Source organism: Colletotrichum graminicola (genome assembly GCF_000149035.1).
Source record: "Colletotrichum graminicola M1.001 genomic scaffold supercont1.2, whole genome shotgun sequence".
Taxonomy (NCBI): Eukaryota; Fungi; Ascomycota; class Sordariomycetes; order Glomerellales; family Glomerellaceae; genus Colletotrichum; species Colletotrichum graminicola.
In genome coordinates this window covers 711,429-729,675 of record NW_007361006.1, presented here as the reverse complement: position 1 = coordinate 729,675, position 18,247 = coordinate 711,429, and the positions used below count along the sequence as shown (strand labels likewise).

The window sequence follows — 18,247 nt, the reverse complement described above, 5'->3', positions numbered from 1 at the left end:
TCTCCCTACCGATGTGCTTAGTCTTAGTGGGTAGAGGTGGTCTGCAAAGTACTTCGCACCTAGTGGCTGCGCCTGCTGTCGCTGGCTCTGCTTCTCTACTTACTGGTTGCTCCTTCCATTCTGCACTTTGCTGGTTTGGGTGTCTGGGGGCTGGGGTCGGTGACTAGGTCCTTCTTGCTCTTCCTGCTCAGTGTCCTTCGCACTTACCCGCCCGCCGTCTTGCGTACCCACTTTTCTATTGACTGGGGCTGTGTTGCTGTCCGTCAGAGTTCCACGTCCTGATCCATCATACTTATCCCACTCCACCTGCACTTTCCCTCACTCCGCAATCTCTTGCCTGCTTTTGTCAACCCTTCCACCAACCCCCATCCGACATCGTGTCGTGATTTCTTTCCTGTTTCAACCCCTTCTACCGACGACGCCATTCAGGCTCAGAGTAGAACTGGGATCACGACAAATCCAGTACCAACCAAAATCGCTCCGAGAGGGATCTTTCATTTACTAGCGACCCTGTCTCCATTCCATACCGCATGCGACCGGGGGTTCAGGTCAACCATTTCCGTCCAGAACCACTGTTTTCGGCTTCTTGGTTTCAACTCGTGGCAGACTTTCCTTCCCTACGACACCCAACTCGCTCCTCCATGACCTCGACTTTCTTCCGACCGTGAGTCAATTCTTCGGCATCACCCACCGTTGGTGCTCGGCTTTTCCCCTCCCTTGCCTGTCTCCGATCGCTCGGACTCGGTATTGATTTTGGACCATCGCGAGCCTGCCGTCAAAATGGCTGTCATTGATCAGGTTCTGGTCGAGGTTTCCCGCTTCGTGGTGCGTCAAGTCACGGAGTCAGCCTCATCCCTTCCACAAACTGCGGCACCTACATCGACCCTCGGCGAAGTCCCGTCTTCCACCGAGACGGTCACCGACAACCCAAGCCCGACCGGCAACTCAGGTAATGGAGGAGGGAATGGAGGCGGAGGAGGCGGAGGCGGTGGCGGCGGTAACTCGAGTTCCCCGTTGCTCTTTTTCGTTGCCCTAGGTTTCGGAGTTGTCTTCACCAACCTATGGTCAGCAACTTGCCCAATCCTGCCTGTGTATTATCAAGCATCTAACATCTGCATCAGGATCATCGTTGGAGTCAAATACTGCTTCCGCTACAATGCACGCAATCGTGCCATGCGTCTCAACGAAGATGGAGAGCCCATAAACCTCGAAAATATGCCTCGCCCGCATCGTCGTCGCCGTGAGAAGAAGTTGATGACAATGGACGAGGTCAACGACAAGTTCCCCATGACCAAGTACAAGACATGGGTTGGCGAACGTGCGAGAGAAGGCCTGCCTACTGCCGGAGGCGTGTCCGCTCCGCCTAGCCGTGCAAATAGTGTTCGATCTGCCGACGGTATCGTTCCCGAGCTGCCTTCTAAAGAACGCGAGTCTACAGATGATCGCCCTACCACTGGGACCGGCAACAAACCCGCTGCCTCCGAAAAGACTTCCGAAGATGCAACAAAGAAAGACGGCGATACTTCAACAACAGCTGGCCATGCTGACGCCCCGCAAACCACCCCTACTTCTGCGACTCATCTTCAGCGTGTCCATAGCGACGATGATGACGAGGAAGACGATGAGCACATCAACGCCGCTGTCCCCCCTGAACTGATGGCAACCAGTGGCGATACTTGCGCTATTTGCATTGACACCTTGGAGGATGACGATGATATCCGCGGACTAACTTGTGGTCACGCCTTCCATGCCGTCTGCGTCGATCCATGGCTTACCAGCCGCAGAGCCTGTTGTCCTCTCTGCAAGGCGGACTACTACACCCCAAAGCCTCGCCCAACCCCTGGCGAAGGTGACCCGAGCGCTACTGGCGAGATGGGCCGTTCAGCATCCCGCGCCAACATGCCCAATGCCCCTCCAACTGCCTGGTACAACCTGACCGGCAATAACATTGTTTTTGGACGCCGCAGAGGCAATCGGACAGCTAGCAGCCGTTCCGACCGTCGCCATCGCGCCCGTCAGCAGAATACGCCTGCATCCTCTCCCCAGACTGCCCAACAGGCATCATCGCCTGTTGCGGAGAATCAGGAGTCTCGCGGGCTCCTAGCCAACATCAGATTGCCTGCATTCCGCAACCCCCTTCGACGTGGTGACAACCAACAGCCTGGTAGCCCGACAGCTACTGGCGCTCATGTCACGCCATCTCAGCTTGAGGCCGGTACGCAAACTGCACCTGCTGTCACCACTACTGAGACACGGTGACCGCGTTGATAAATACCATCCGCAAAGGTGATTTCGATCTTATATTTTCTTTTTTACTGCTGTGTTGCCCGTGTACATCATCCATACCCCAAAGACGGATATGCAGATCTTAGCAAAGGCCTGCGATTTTTGCTGCATTATATATGCTACACGATGCCACTTCTCATACCCACACATACATACACCCGTCGAGAGGATGAAGCCATATGCAATAAAAGAGGACGGTGGGAGATTCTGTTGCGGTACGGCAGAGAAGGATTTGCGTGACTGCACTAGGTGGTGGCTTGGTTTGGTTTCTCTCGAATTACAAGGGGAGCGGCGGAGTTGCGGCGATATAGGCATCACTCGTCACGGAATAATGACAATTGACAAGAAACACAAACCGCTGGTGCATCTCAGGGCTATGACGTGCTTTCCATAGTGTTCACGGCGAACACCGGCCTACCACGAGAGAATACTAGGATATCGGCCACGCCTGCGGTGGATACTAATGCAGACATAAATTTCCGGCATCATGTAAATGGGTATCAAAGGTACGACCCCTTCTGAAAACGACCACCAAAGTCTTTGGCTCGATTGAGCAGCTCCCTCCTCTGTGCTGTTCCAATTTTGCCTCCCAGGGACATGTCCTTCTCCCGATCGAAGGCTCTCTTGCTTGGGTCGTCTTCCTCCTCTTCGTCCTTACCCTGCTTCACACCTCCTTTCTTGCTTTGCTGATGTTCTTCGTACATGCTGCGACCACGTGCCGTTGCGATGTTCTCGCTGATGCGCCTGTCACGCTCCTCCTCTTCCTTTGTACGGCGCGGCTGCTGAGGGCCTGCCGCGTCGGTCGCATCTCCGCGGCCGAGCACAGCATCCTCCAGACGCTTGCGTTTCTGCTCCGGCGTCTCAGTCCATATGCTGCTGATGCCGCCCGCGCCGGAAGACTTGCCGCTTCCGAATTTGCGGTTCTTGAGCTTTGTCGGATCGCGTTCGTGGTAGCCTGATTGCGTGGGGGGTGCGAGCATCCAGTCGTCGCGTTGAGGCGCCACGGAACTTGCAGAGGCTTGGGACGCTGCTGCGGCCGCCGCAGCCTGGGCTCGTTGGGCGGATGTTGTAGAAGACGGGAGGGCAGGGCCATAATCGTCATCGGAATCCGAGGAGCTGTTACCGTTCTCATCGGCGCCACGGTGGTCTGGAGGTGGTGGCATCGCTGGGCCTATCATTTGTTTGGGCGGTGGAGTCGGTCCTATTGCGGGCTTGCGTTTCGGAGCTTCTGCTGTTGATGTAACGCGGGGAGCAGAGGGGCCACAACCATCTTCAGAATCGGAGTCGTCGAGAGGAATTTCGCTGGTATTTGTTGGGTTGGAGGGGGGGAGATTTGGGCCGATGGAAGGTTTTAATGACGGGGAGGGCTTCGAGGCTGCTGTGGCTTCTGCTGCTCTTCCATGGGCACTAGGACCGAAGCTGTCGTCATCGGAGTCATCTTCTAGGTCAATCTCGTCGGTGTTGCGCGATTGTTTTGTCGGTGGTGAGTCTTCGCCTTCGTCATCTGGGGTGCGCTTTCTCTTTACGAGATGCGGTGGCATTTGAGGACCAATTGAAGACATAATGAAGGCTTCGGGTTTGAAATGTCAAAGTGAGTGCGTTGATCAGGGATCACAAGGGTTATTTATTATTGTACGACCTGGGGTTGGCGCAATGCGCATGGATGCGTGTCGGGTGTAGCTGCGGATACAAGACACTGGAGCGTATGCCTCTGATGTAAGTTTTAGAGGTCCGGTCTAGTAATTAGTGCTTGGGACAATCAGACAGGCTCTTCGGAAAAACACCGGTCCGTGCCTGAGCTTTGGGTTGTTGGAACCTGGAACCTGGAACTGCAAGGTGCGCCCAGTTGGTGTGGGCTGTGTGTTAAGCTGCGTAATGCGTGCGCTCTTGCAGACTGCAACTGAATGCCTGTTAATGTTGCAGCTCACATTCATCTGATAGGAGCTTTAGAAGCGCGTATCACCAAGAGACCTTCGCATCCGTACAAAGTTCCCCGTTTCCAACTTGTGCTTCCTACTAAAGAAGTCCATTCCTATACACTCTCCCTACCAAAAGCATCCATTAAAGCTTCCGAACCCAAACCGAACTCTCCGTCCAACCCGACTGCGACCGCAAGCCATGTGCCTTATGAACCGCCATTGATGACCCCACCATCGACAAAGAGAGACGATGGACCTGGAGACGCCATGGCAGATCAAGACGACAGGCCCTCCGTGGGGAAACCAGCTTTCGGCGACGAAGAGACTGTAAAGGCTGAGAAGGAGGAAGACGGCATTGCCGGCCTCTTGGATGACGAGACCCAGATATCCAGCAGCACGCCACCAGCAATTGAGAACGGCGCCGTTCCCAACCGATATCGCGACATTTTGCGCGAACAAGCTGACGATGTTTCTGAGGAGGGCTCGGTAGATGCAGCCCCGAAGCGGGCGGGGAGCCCGATCGATTCCCTGATGTCAATTCCTGATGATTCCCCGTCTATCCAGGCAAGTAAAGCCTTGAACAGATAAAGAGACATTAGCTGACCTAGGACCCAGGGCTCCGTAATCTCTTCTCCGAGCAGCAGTGTCCTCCCATCCGTGGCCTCTCGACCAGGCCTCAGCAGCCCAAGCCCCTCATTCCGACCCTTTGACCGCCGCTTCCAGTCTCGCATCTCCTCCGGCTTTATCCACAGCCCACGATCCTCTTCCCCCGCCTTCCTCACCGGCCACAGCCGTTCTGCATCCCTCAGCTCGGGTCTGTTGGACCGTGATGACACTGATACACCCACCCCGCCATGGGAAGTCGTACGATGGACGAGATTAAGAAAGCTCAATGGCCAGGCCTTCTCAGAGGCTGGCAAGCGCAACTTTGGAACACCCACCTGCATTGCTGTCTCTGCTTCAATTGTACTTGGGACTAGCAAGGGCATAATATTAATGTTTGATTACAGCCAGGTTTTGAAAACCATTATCGGGCCCGGTACCAAAGCAGTTGAATGCGGCGCCATCACGGCGATAGCGATTTCGGCAGACCACACCACGATCGCTGGTGGCCATGCAAACGGAAGCATCTTCACCTGGGAGGCGAACCGCGCATCAAGACCGTTCTTGCACATACCGCATCTGGATCAAGCGCAAGTCCTGAATCGGACCATGGACGGCCACCTTCCCAACGTTGCTGTTACTCATCTCGGATTTCTCGGGACAAGACACACGGCGCTCGTGTCGGCGGACGACCGCGGTATGGCGTTCTCACACCTGGCTACGCGAGGAACGGGATCCCTTGGCCGCACCGTGAAAACAACCAGGATCCTTGGAAGGTATCCGAATGCTGCACCTCCTACAAGCAAGGCTCTCAAACCCAGTACAGTTCTGGCATTCGGCTCTTTGCCTCTGGGCAACACTGAACGCGCAACTGACACCATGGGTCTTACGGCGATGCTCACCCCTTACCTTTTGGTCATCGTATCTACGACACCCATAGCCCAGACCCAGCACAAGTCGGCCAGACCGAAGGACGTTGCTCACCACGGCGCGATGACCGGCTGTTTAGCATGGTTCCCCGCGGTCAAGCTCAAGGTCCCAGATTCAGCCACAGGAAGCGACATCTCCAAAGCCAAACTGGTTTACTGTTGGTCGGACGTTTTGACTGTCCTCGACGTTGACGAGATACCGGCCGAGAACAAGGACAAACCTCCGACGCTGAAGTTCAAGGCACGGAGTAGATGGAAGTGCGAAGAGGCCATCGTTGCGGTCCAGTGGCTCAGCCGTTCGGTCCTTGCTGTGCTGACCATCACACAGCGCTTGGTTGTGCTGGAGGATCGAACCATGCGCATGACCGAGAGTTTCGATCTGATCAACAAATTCATCTACCACGCCGATCTCTTCTCGAAACAGCTGCATAGTCTGGTGGAGCAGTTGGATGAGGACGATACATCCATGCATGGCGTCGTGGCTGATGCGTTTAATATGAGCTTCAAGACCTACAAAGGCAAAATTTTCCTTCTTGGGTTCAACGATGTCTCCATCGGGTCATTGTCAAATTGGGCCGATCGAATCATTGCTCTCATGGAGAATGGTGATTACATCGGAGCCATACAGCTCGGCACATCCTACTACACGGGTGATGCTGATAAGCTTACCATTGGCTTGCCTGAAGACACCGGCTTGCGACATTCGATGGTGCGCGATAAGCTTATGGAGATCATGAGAGCATCCCTCAAGTACGCTTTCACGCAGCGGCAGAAAGACAGAACTTCTGCTGACGACAGTCATCTGCGGGAGCTGGCTGAGACCTGCTTTACTGCCTCTCATAGCGTTGGCGATATCGACTTCCTCTTTGAAGAGATGTACGAGTGGTATGAAGACGCCGGCGTGGAGGGCATCTTCTTCGAAACCATGGAGCCTTATATCCTTGAGAAACAAATCACCGTCGTACCCCCAGCCGTTATCAAGGCCACGGTAACACATTATGTCACCAAGGGATGGGAGAGCCGTCTTGAGGAGATGATTGTTCACATGGACACTATGACTTTGGACTTGGACCAGATTACCTTATTGTGCAAGCAGCATGGCCTTTACGATGCGCTGATTTACGTCTGGAACCAAGCGCTGGACGACTACATTACGCCACTGATCGACCTGCTAACCTTGCTGGTACCTATCATGGGCAATGGTGACTACATGTCTTCCGGGAATGTGGAAGACGAGATATATGGCGTGAACGCTTTGAAGATGTTCCCTTACCTCTCCTACACGTTGACTGGCAGAGTATACCCCACTGGAGAAGTTATGGATGATGCAATTGCCTCGAAAGCTAAAGCTGAGATATACTGGTTTCTGTTTTCAGGAAACAGCGTCATCTGGCCAAAGGGCAGCGATCGGCGGTTCCTTACACGACCAGACCAGCATACCGAACCGTCCTTCCCGTATCTGAGACTGATTTTGAAGTTCGACGCCCCAAGCTTCTTGAGCGCCGTCAACGAGGCCTTTGAAGATTCATTCCTCAACGACTCGCCTGAGAAGCAAGTTAACGGCGGCTTCAGGGGCGATGTGCCCGAAGAGCAAATCTTTGGTCGCACTGTTGATCGCCAATATATAGTCTCTATCCTCCTGGAGATCATGAACCCCTCAGACTTCGCCGCAGAGGACATTATCTATCTCGATATGTTCATCGCCCGCAACCTTCCCAAGTTTCCCCAATACTTATTATTCCCCGGGTCAATTCTTACAAAGGTCTTAACGGGACTGTGCAACTATCCTGGAGCAGATCTATCCGAAGACGCACAGCTCAGCGCCGAATACCTCCTGTCAATATACCAGCCTCCCGACGTCAACGCGTTAATCCCCATGTTCAAGAAGGCTGGGTTCTACCGGATTCTAAAGAGGCAATACAAGGTTGACAAACAGTATGGCAAGCTTGTCCAGACTTATTTCGAAGACCCCGCTGACCGGGACGCCGTCTTTGAATGCATCGGGGACTGTCTACGGCCACAGAGTGGTCTGGACCGTCGCCAGGTTCAAGAAGTCCTAGACGCAATCAAGAACAACGCCAGGGCCTTGCTCGAAACGGACCCTCTCCAAGCCGCGAAAGCTCTGTCAGCTCAGTCGGTTGACATTCATCAGCATGTTCTCGACTCTGTCGAAGACGCTCCGGGGATACAGTTCTTTTACCTCAAAACATTGCTCGAGCCCGAAAAGCAAGACGGCGAGTCTCCGACGAACCCAGATCGGGTTCTCATCGAACGCTACGTACAGCTCATGTGCAAATACGATCCGTCTCATGTTTCCGACTACATCGGGTTGGTTCAGTCTGTCAATCTCAGACTCGATGTCCTGCTTCCGGCCATGGAAGAGACTGGTGTCATCGATGCTGCAGTTGTATTGATGGCTCGCGAGGGCCAGGTCAAGGATGCTATGGAAAGACTTGTGAAGCACATTGGTACTCTTGAGTCAGCCTTGCAAGGCATCCTGACGGGCGCTCAAAAGGAAGAAACCGTTGGAATGCAGTCAGGGGCGGAGGAGACTCTACGGGCACTTCAAAAGTACGTCCATGTGGGTATCTGGCTTTGCCAGGGCCAAACCAAGTCGTCGAGGAAGGTGAATGGCGTTCAAAGAAAATCAAAGTCCACCACGCAAACGCTATCACCAGACGAAGAACTCTGGCTCAGCCTGATCGATGCAGCCGTGCAGACTACTCGACAACTTTCTGCGACTATTGAGACCTTGACTAGTACCAAGAACGGCAATGGGACAGACGAGACCCACGACGCACCGGGCGGTCTGGACAAGGAGAAGCTCTTGGCACTTTTGCGGTTTCTGGTACAGCACACTTTTACTGCGCTTCTAACAACGACCTCGAATCCTACCGGAGCTCAGGCGAGCGGCCGACTGCTTACCAATGCCGGAAGCAATTTGTCTTTTCTGCGTATCCTACGATCCTTCCTCACCCGAGCCGCGGCCTCTTCGCCAAATTTAGCAGACCTGCGTTCTGTCCTAGCTTCAATCTTTTCGGCATATGCCTATGAGGAATCAATACTTCGGCTATCCAACCGATTGCTTGAGCGAAGTTTGTTCGTCAACGTCAAGCAGGCAGTGGAACTGCGACAACGTGGTTGGCGACCTAGAGGCTCGACATGCGAAGCTTGCAGTCGCCGCATATGGGGTCCGGGTGTTTCGGGCAATGTTTTCGAGGCCTGGGAGGAGAAGCAAGCGCGGGATGAAGAGCTGAGGGCGGAGAGAAAATCGCAAATGACCGCAGGGGACACGGGCAAGGCTGGAAGCTCGAGCGATACGTCCCAGACCGCGGGGGACTCAAAAGGCAAAGGTAAAGCGGCACCTGTGACATCGCAACATCCAGCCGAAGACGGTACGGACAAAGTCACGAGTGGTGCGGATGACGCGAAGACGAAGCCGCCAGAGCAACCGCTAGGACCCTTAGTCGTGCTGGCTTGCAGACATATTTATCATCAGAGCTGTTTGGATGCCTACCAGGCCCGACCGGACGTTGAGGGAAAGAGCCGAGTGGAGGCGCACGCAAGGGAGTATAGGTGTCCGATTGACGGGTAGATGAATGAGGTGTATCTTCTGTGTAGTAGGCGTGTACAAATTTCACGAATTCATGATAAGTATCGGAACCTTCTTGCTTCGCATCGGCGAGCCCCCGAGTGTCTGGAATGGACATCAGCGTGCCTTTCCTTGGCTCCTCTTTAGTTACATCTCTCTTGCCATCGTGCCGTGCCCTAGTGAATGAGCAATAGGGCCGAAAACATTGAGCCACACAGGGGGATAAGGTAAGATCTTAACTGGTCTGCTCGTTGTTCCAACACCATATTTTCCCATTTGATTTACGAGACGCAGGATATGGCAGCTTCAGATACCATCAAGGATCGAGGTGGCCCGAGCAAGCGTATAGTAGGCAACCGTCAGTGCTTTGTAAGGGTTCTTAGCCAGGAGAACACCTGTGCTAGGCCTGTATAACATTGCTCCATCAAACTGAGCCTGGAGACGCCATTCGATCGATTAGAAATGCCTGTAAAGACAATTACCGACGTGTTGCGCGATACAGACGTTGGCAATGCTATATCTTGAGAGCCGGAGAACGCAGAGGTGGATGGTACCGTTCAAATCCCTTCGTCGCGTGCCGACAGGCCACTCCAACGACATAAATCTCGCCAAACCGAAGAAAGCAGGACCACAGGCATACGTGCTGGGATCATCTGGGCTGAAGCCGAAATTCCACCTGCCATGAAGTTGGCGTCCGGTTTCCCTGAACAAACAACGCACGTGCTGCCAAGTGGCCTTGATGAGCCTCGTCGCCGGATTACGCGTTGGATGATTGGCCGTGGGCCGAGGCATCTCATATATATGGGCGAGATGCCCGTCTTCGTCATCATAAAGACACGAGCGTGCCGGAATTGTGGTTAGACGCCACAAGCAAGATATTGAAAGGACAGCAAGTAACATCGAAGGGAAAGTCTCGTGCTATTTTGGCGGGAAACATCCAAGTATATAGGTAGGTAGCCAATGTCTCTCTGTTTGACGTTGGTGGTGGCATCTATCAGCCCCACATCGGAGCCGAACCCGAAATGTAAATAGATAGGAGCACGGAGTACCCGTATAGGGAACATCTATTCTACTAATGTTGAGAAGACATGCATACTAGGTAGGTGCTTTACCTCTCAAGATGTTCAATTTGTACCTACTTCAAATAGGAAGAAAAAAAAAACACCAAAAAAGACCTTGTGTGGGTTGAACAGAGCAACGGTACCTTGCATTCGCTAAACGCGCTTTTGTTGTCTGCAATAGGCCAGAACACTTCTGTAGCAGTTGGTACCGAGGCATGACACGACCCCTGACCCTCCTCCGTCGAAGCCCAGGGCAAAAAAAAAAGGGGGGGGGGGGTTCCGTCGATCCTCCCCGCCAACTGGGTGCTGCCCGACTCCTCCGTTGGCCAAAGGAGAAAAGAATGCCCCGGGTTTGCGGCCAGTGCAGCTAAACCAGCTAAGCTAGCAGTTGAGTTGTTAACAATGTGGGTCCTGCCGACCCTTGCCCAAAGCTTAGGCTTAGCAGGCAGTTTTGCGCTACAAAAATAACACCCCCCGTCGGGATGGGACACTTGGGGACAGAAATGCAACAGTCCATCTGGGGGAACATAAGACCACACTGCATCCTCTTCCAATCTCCCACAACGGCGGTCCCCTTTTCCCATCCATCTATCCAACGACTGCGTTCCCCACGACTAGCTCTATTTGGGCTTCTTTATTTCCAACCACTTCGTCGACAATGATCTAAGAGCACCCACTCGTTAGCTTCTTTCCTCCTTACAGCCCCCCTTTTCCGTGCGCACCAGCAGCTCCCTCCCCTCCCTCCGAAGAGCTCGCGCCGCAGCTATGGCCGCCCTCCTCAGGTTTCTGAGGAGCGTCTACGACCTCGACAACCTCGACACGCGCTTCACCAACGCCTCCTCCGTTCCCTACAAGACCGTCGTCGAGGCTCGCGCCGACCCCGCGCTGAGCAAGGAGTCGCCGGCCAAGGTCCGGGTCCACGCGCAGCCGTCAAAATGGAACACCCCTGAGTACTGGTTCTACGTGATATTCATCGGTGGCATCGTGCCGTACATGTTCTGGATTGCCTACGAGGTCTCAAGACGTGCGTTGACACCTCCTTTTCAGATGAAGTCCCGAGGAGTCTTTGCTGACGCCCAATTGCTCTTCTACAGCCTCTGACCCCCGCTATCACAAGTACGAGCGCTTCCTCTCCGAAGGTTGGATCCCGGGTCGCAAGATCGTAAGCCGCACCTCGTGACGGCAACCCCCTCCCGCACCCCCAACGATGCCATACCCGAACTCACACGTGGGATCTTCTAGGATATATCCGACTCACAATACCACACCTTCCGTAAGAACCTTCCATTCATGGCCATCCTCTTGACCTTCCACCCTCTCCTGCGCAAGCTCTGGAACGCAGTCTTCCCTGTCCCCGCCGACCTGCACAAGAAGTCCGTCGCCGAACAGGGCGCTGCCCGCCTTGAGCAGCGCGCCTCCTTCGACTATCGTTTCGCCCTGGTCTTCCTCGTTGCCCTGCACGGCTTCTCCGCCCTCAAGGTCCTCGCCATCCTGAACATCAACTACCAGATCGCCAAAAGGCTACCGCGCCGCCATATCCCTGCCGCGACATGGATCTTTAACATCTGCATGCTCTTTGCCAATGAGCTGTGCCAGGGGTACAAGTTCGCCGCAATTGCGCGGCACATCACCCCGCCGCCTTTGGGGAAGAGCCTCCTCGACGAGGACCCGTTCCTCGTGCGCTGGGGAAGCTGGATGGACCACCACGGCGGGCTGATGGGCCGCTGGGAGATCCTCTTCAACATCACCGTCCTACGGCTCATCAGCTTCAACCTAGACTATTACTTCAGTCTCGACCAGCGGAGCGAGAGTCATCTAGAGGTGAGGCCGACATATCAACCCTCACTTGTTTACCCCTCTGCGCCAGCGCTGACGTCCCCAAGAAGAAGCAACTCGACCCCGCCAATCTCTCCGAGCGCGACCGCCTTGCCACCTCGGCCGCGCCCCAGGACTACTCCTTTCGCAACTACCTTGCCTACGCAATCTACGCGCCTCTCTACCTCGTCGGGCCCATCATGACCTACAACGACTTCATCTCACAACTCCGCTATCCGCCCGCCACCATTGAGACCCGTCGTACGATCCGCTACGCCGTCCGCTTCCTCATCGTTCTCTTCGCCATGGAGGCCATCCTCCACTATGAATATGTCTGCGCCATCTCCCACGCGGGCCCGAATTGGTCCACCTATACGCCCGCCCAGCTCTCCCTCCTCTCCTACTTCAACCTCCACATCATCTGGCTCAAGCTCCTCCTTCCTTGGCGCCTCTTCCGCCTCTGGGCCCTCCTCGACGGCGTCGACCCCCCTGAGAACATGCTTCGCTGCGTCTCCAACAACTGGTCCCCAAAGTCCTTCTGGAAGGCCTGGCACCGCTCCTACAACCGCTGGCTCATCCGCTACATCTACATCCCTCTTGGCGGCGCCAATTTCCGCTCCTGGGCCACCACCGCCCGTTCCATCGCCACGTACCTGCTCGTCTTCACTTTTGTCGCCCTCTGGCACGATATCCGCCTGCGCCTGCTCATCTGGGGCTGGCTCATCGTCCTCTTCCTCCTTCCCGAGGTCCTTGCGCAGCTCCTGTTTCCGGCGAGGAAGTGGGAGGGCCGGCCAGACACATACCGCCGGCTCTGCGGCCTTGGAGCCGTCGCTAACGTGCTCATGATGATGATTGCCAACCTCGTCGGGTTCGCCGTGGGGCTGGACGGCTTGCAAAGCATCCTCTACGGCATCTTGCATGACTGGTCAGGTAAGTGTTGCCCCCCTCCCTCCCTCAGCAAGCTTTGCGCGTAGGTACGTACCTGACCTAACCCGGTATCCAGGCATAACGTTCTTCATGATTGCCTGTGCGTCACTGTACATGGGCGTGCAGATCATGTTCGAGATCAGAGAGTCCGAGATGCGAAGAGGCATCTCGTTGAAGTGTTAGACTTTCTCGACGTGGCGGTCCAAAAGGGAGCATTAAAGCGAATCGTTTGTTTGAATATACACACACATATATATATATATACATATATGCACTACTTCTGCTACCGTCTTAGACAGGTGTGATGTACCGTGTTGGCACTACTAGATATACATATCTCCTCTGGGCCGCATTTTAAGTCGTGATAGGATCATGACATGGGACACAACAAATCCCTGGGGGTATAATTAAGAGCGCGGTGCCCGCTCCTAGTCCTTCACCATGCGCCAACCCCCTCCGTAGCAATCGTCGGACGCATTCACAATGCATAAATATATCGTGTAGGTTGGTGGTTTAGATTCTCCTTGTTCAAAAAGCACCTTGACGTCCCATTCACCTCAGTTCTTGGAGTTGACGGTACCCAGCTCGGTATCGTGGCTGAGAAAGTGCTGCTTGGCAAAATTACCATCCATGCCCAGCTTCTTCTCCGTCACCCACATCCTCAGCCAGATAAGGCCTTTGACGACGAGGAAGAAGACGATACCAGCGACGGCGATGCCCACGATGTAGGCGGCCACAGTGCCGCTGCCATTTGCCCGGATGTCGAGAAAGCTGTACGTGTAGAAGCCCTGGGTGTAGTAGGTCACGTAGGCGAGGGCGAGGTAGAGCGCCAGGACAATGACGAGCCAGAGCAGGTGCGGCCACTCAAGCTGGGTGGGGGCGGTGCGTGGGATCACGATCTCGAAGAGGGCGAAGGCCGAGTTGAGGCCGTGCTGGGAGATGTTGCTCCAGGCGCTGAACTCGTCGGGGTACCACGGCGCCTTGTAGATGATGGTCCAGTACACGATGGTAACGATGAACGGGTAGGTGGTGACAGTGGTATAGTAGAAGGCGTGCAGTGCCTGCAGAGGGCGCGGGAAGCGTTCGAGCAGCGGGCTGCCGGTGCGGGCGTAGGTGAGAGTGTGGATAGCCGAGATGAGGAAGTAGAAACTCAGACCCCAGTAGGTCAGGACGGTGAAGTAGGAGAAGCTCTGGCCGACGGCCTTGCACCCGCCATACTCGGGGCGAGAACACGTCCAACCGATGACGAAGAAGCGGACGGTAAAGGTGTAGAGACTCTGTTGTAGGCGGTATTGTTAGTTTATGATTCGCCGAGATGCGCGGGGGGGGGGGGGGGGGGGGGGAGCCAAGACTTACAATGAGCGCGCGACAAGCACCCAGCTGGTAAGGAGACAAGAGCCAGGAGGTTTCGAACCGGTGAGACGGATCCCACAGGCCCGTCCCGAGGCGGAAGGCAGCGAGCATCGTGGTCTGCCTCGTGGAGTCTTGCGACAAAAGGGCCTTTGGTGCCTTGGTTGTTCTGGTTCTTTGTGATGATGAAGTTTTGGAGTTGAGAGCCAGAACGGCGGGTAATTAATTTCCAGAACGAACAACGAACCGGAGAGGGAGGGATTTGAAAGGGGAGGTGGCTTGGCCCTCGGTATGGGTCGTTGGGTTGCAGGGGTGAGCGCGGCTGGCCCGAGAAGCGCAATCACGTCGCTGCTGGGGTGGCCTGGTCCCGATCCTGAAAATGATGGTGATGGGTTTGATGTCGCGTCCGGCAGTGTACAGCCGAGTCCGTGTTATCTCCTGTGGTCGCTGCTATACGTAGTATGTGTAACCACCTGCCGAATGTGGCTTGTTAATGCATATATGGCCTTGAAGCTGCACACCGGACGGGGGGTCCGGCAGAGACGGAGCTGGAGTCGACGGTAAACGTTGTGATGCTCGATGCGTAAGATGGTTGAGTGGGCGCGGATTGCGACGACACGACGAGGGATTCAGCGGCCTCTGGAGAAAGCGAAGTGGCCTCTTGATTTTCTGGGTCCAGGGGCGCGGTCCTTGAAGAGGGTCTTGACCGTTGCTGCAGTTGGCCGGAGATGATGCGGGGCGGGTGGACGTATGGGGTAGGGCGATACGGCCTAAAAAATAAAAATGAATGAAAAGAACAACAGAAGAAGAAAAAGCAGAAGAAGAAAAGGGGAGGGGGGGCAAGGTGAGGGACGCCGAGGTTCATGAACTTGTCTACAGGTACTACTTACTCCTCCTCTTTACAGGATCGCGTCTACTCGTCATTCTAGATGTGTACAGACAGATATACATGGGCTCTTGACTGCGGTACCGCGCTGCATGGCTGGCGCTTGTGGGATGGAGGATGAGCCGTGATGAACGGCAGGTGTGACTAATTTTGGCTTGAAGGATTAGTTGCGTCTCTTATCCAGTACCAACAGCCAACGCTGACTTGGTTAAGGAGGGGGAGTATGTATGCAGCTAGCTACCTACGCTGAGAAGAAGTGTGAGATACCAAGGCTGAGACATATGCAAGCCATTGTGGCTTGAAATGGCTTACCATCCTTCTGCCCTCTCATGCAACTCGTCACGCCTTTGCCATTCCCTCGGTACCTAGAGACGCGCGTGTTGCGGGGTGAGGCTCATTCATGCAGGAGCAGGCAAGGCAGAGAGGGTTTCTTCGCAACTGGATGTTAGCAGATTGTAGACCGATCCACCAGACGAGCCGGCCGTCGATCAAGAACTTGTCCAGGGCCAACCAAGAGTGCCTGCCATAAGGGAACTCGATTGCCTTGCAGCCCGCGCTTGTTGTGTAAAAACGGCTCAATCGTGGGTGCCCGTCATTTCCGCGCTTGCGACGCCAATGTGGTCACCACTCTCCGACCCTTGGTGGGGGAACCAGCAAAGAAGCAATCAATCCTGGATGGAGACGGGTACCTGTATCCGCGTATAGCGCGAGGGGCCGAAAGGAGACCAACGCCTTACATAGTAGTAGTCCCACAGGAGCCACAGTGTAGCCATATTGTTGACAAGTGAGTAGCCCCTTGACCACGGCAACACGGAAGCAGCATCGCGCGAGTCCCACCCAGGCCCTGTAGAATGTGGTCCATGTCGCGTCGTCATGCCCGTCATCCTGAAAAGGGCCCCCATCACCCATCTTCCTATGTCGTATTCAACTACGGAGTAGGTAGTCTATATGTAGTACTCGTCTCTTAAGATGTGGACTGGCAATCATCGAAAGGACCAATATTCCGTCGACCCAATATTGGCTATTGCCAGAAGCAGGCAGCATCAGTCATCAATTGAGAAGAAGCCTTGGCCTGACTCGGTTTGGGCCATTTATTGGTTTCTACGAGCCACAATGGGCCGCACAGCAGCCACCGCTCTTCGCGTGTGGTACACTAGACCTGGACGGGGAGAAGAGAACAACTTATCCGGGCTGAGATCGACGGCTCCAACCCCTCGGGGAGCGAAGCTTCTGTTTGTTGGATGGAGTTCTGGAGCGCTACCTAGGTAAAAAATTTCAGCTTCCATGGTTGGAACGGCTGTCCGCACGGACGAGGTTTATGCTTAGCGCTAGGGGTTTTCGAACGAACTCAACGGGGCTCGTCCGTTCATCTCGTCTCTGTCTCCGGTTCCTCGTCTCTTCTCATCTTTTTTTCGGTAGAGCCACACGTCAGGGATGTCGTGACCAATCCTGAACGGCGGCCAATGAAGCCTTGGGGGGGCGGGGCCATGAGCCCAAGCTGGTCGGTGTGGACGCCAAATGTGCTATTTCATCAATACATAACGTTCTCCCCCCCTAGAGGGGGCCGGCCAAAGGGAGTAAGCGGGCTCTGGACGGGAGATGAGACCGATCGATCGGGACAGTGAGCCTGTGTCTCGTGTCAAGCAGCGACAAAGAGACGGTGAGCGTCGTGAAGCGAACTGGTCGGCGGTTTGAGAGTCAGGAGGCGTAGCCTCGCCGCTTCACCAAAGGCCGTGAGGCTGGAGACTAGGCACGTCGGCAGCTGCCACTCTCACTGGCGGGGCATACATATATACAGAGTCTATGTGGTAGTGTAAATACCATTGTAAAAAGATGCACATTGGATAGTGTACCGTAGTGGTCGAGGGATTGCCAATGCAGTTGCCGCTCGGCGACGCGTGCAGTGCAGTCCCGGGCGGATGATGTAGGGCGGCGATTCGGAGGAGCAATCTGGCGATAACAAGCAGAGCCGATTACAACGCTTTCTTGGTTGTACCAATGATCATCCCTATTTTATTTTACTTTATTTCATTTCCGACAGTCACAAAAGGAAAAAAAGAAAAAAAAAAAAAGAAAAGGCGCCTCTTCAGGAGCAAGGTTGCAGAGAGAAGTCACATGCCATTCCACATGGACACCCAATGGCAGGTCGAACGGAGCACGACGACGGTAAAGTCGATTTGCGTATCCGTACTCCGTACAGAGTACCTAGGTACCATGTGTGACACCCAAATATTCAGTAGGTAGATCAAGAGACAGGGAGAGAGGGGCTCCCGCACGTTAAGGCCCGATCAAGTGCCCCATGTTGCCCTTTTGATCCCGTCATATGGGGTCGAATTATCAATTGGCCGGATGATGCCTACTGGAATGGGGTAGAGGGTAGAGAGCGGGTGACAAAAGGATGCATGATGAGGAGGGGGCGTAATGAGACCAAGTCCCAGACTGGCTGCCATCCGCAGGGGTTCAATCCCAATCGAGCCTCGTCCCTGCACCAAGCAAATAGTCTTTTTTCTTTTTCTTTTTTTACGGGTGCTGTGGGCTGCATCTCCAGGTGCAAAAGTCGCCGTGCTTGGTGGCTGACGAACTGCAGCGCGCGTTTACTGGGTCAATGGCGGCAGGTCTGTTTCTCACAGTGAACATGGCACGCATGAATCGCAACTCGATGGCTACGCATTACGGGTTGTTTGCGCTGGTTGCCGACCTGCCGAATAGAATGTGCGTACATAGGTAAACTGTGCTAGCGTACGGAGTACGGTATGTGTATATACGTGTGTATATACGTGTGTGTGTGTGTGTGTGTGTGTGTGTGTGTGTATACAAGTATACATGTGTGTCAGTGCAATGCCTGCCTACTTTAGTACATATAGATACCTTTCCCTCCA

The 18,247-nt window shown here is 54.5% G+C and overlaps 5 protein-coding genes across 5 annotated transcripts; 3 read left to right on the top strand and 2 right to left on the bottom strand.

The window, feature by feature from the left end:
- Positions 1 to 780: 780 nt before the first annotated feature.
- GLRG_00678 (uncharacterized protein) lies at positions 781 to 2,259 on the top strand (the record flags this gene model as incomplete). Its single annotated transcript, XM_008091363.1, has 2 exons — positions 781 to 1,064; positions 1,122 to 2,259. 2 exons carry the CDS (start codon positions 781 to 783, stop codon positions 2,257 to 2,259), a joined length of 1,422 nt encoding a protein of 473 aa, XP_008089554.1.
- A 527-nt stretch (positions 2,260 to 2,786) lies between these two features.
- Positions 2,787 to 3,848, bottom strand: GLRG_00677 (uncharacterized protein; the record flags this gene model as incomplete). Its single annotated transcript, XM_008091362.1, has 1 exon — positions 2,787 to 3,848. The coding sequence occupies one exon, from the start codon at positions 3,846 to 3,848 to the stop codon at positions 2,787 to 2,789; it is 1,062 nt and encodes a 353-aa protein (XP_008089553.1).
- Positions 3,849 to 4,472: 624 nt separating this feature from the next.
- On the top strand, positions 4,473 to 9,332 carry GLRG_00676 (vacuolar assembly/sorting protein VPS8; the record flags this gene model as incomplete). Its single annotated transcript, XM_008091361.1, has 2 exons — positions 4,473 to 4,691; positions 4,821 to 9,332. The coding sequence occupies 2 exons, from the start codon at positions 4,473 to 4,475 to the stop codon at positions 9,330 to 9,332; spliced, it is 4,731 nt and encodes a 1,576-aa protein (XP_008089552.1).
- Positions 9,333 to 11,155: 1,823 nt separating this feature from the next.
- Positions 11,156 to 13,315, top strand: GLRG_00675 (MBOAT family protein; the record flags this gene model as incomplete). Its single annotated transcript, XM_008091360.1, has 5 exons — positions 11,156 to 11,414; positions 11,485 to 11,552; positions 11,633 to 12,211; positions 12,274 to 13,135; positions 13,209 to 13,315. 5 exons carry the CDS (start codon positions 11,156 to 11,158, stop codon positions 13,313 to 13,315), a joined length of 1,875 nt encoding a protein of 624 aa, XP_008089551.1.
- Positions 13,316 to 13,689: 374 nt separating this feature from the next.
- GLRG_00674 (uncharacterized protein) lies at positions 13,690 to 14,596 on the bottom strand (the record flags this gene model as incomplete). Its single annotated transcript, XM_008091359.1, has 2 exons — positions 13,690 to 14,409; positions 14,489 to 14,596. The coding sequence occupies 2 exons, from the start codon at positions 14,594 to 14,596 to the stop codon at positions 13,690 to 13,692; spliced, it is 828 nt and encodes a 275-aa protein (XP_008089550.1).
- Positions 14,597 to 18,247: the final 3,651 nt, after the last annotated feature.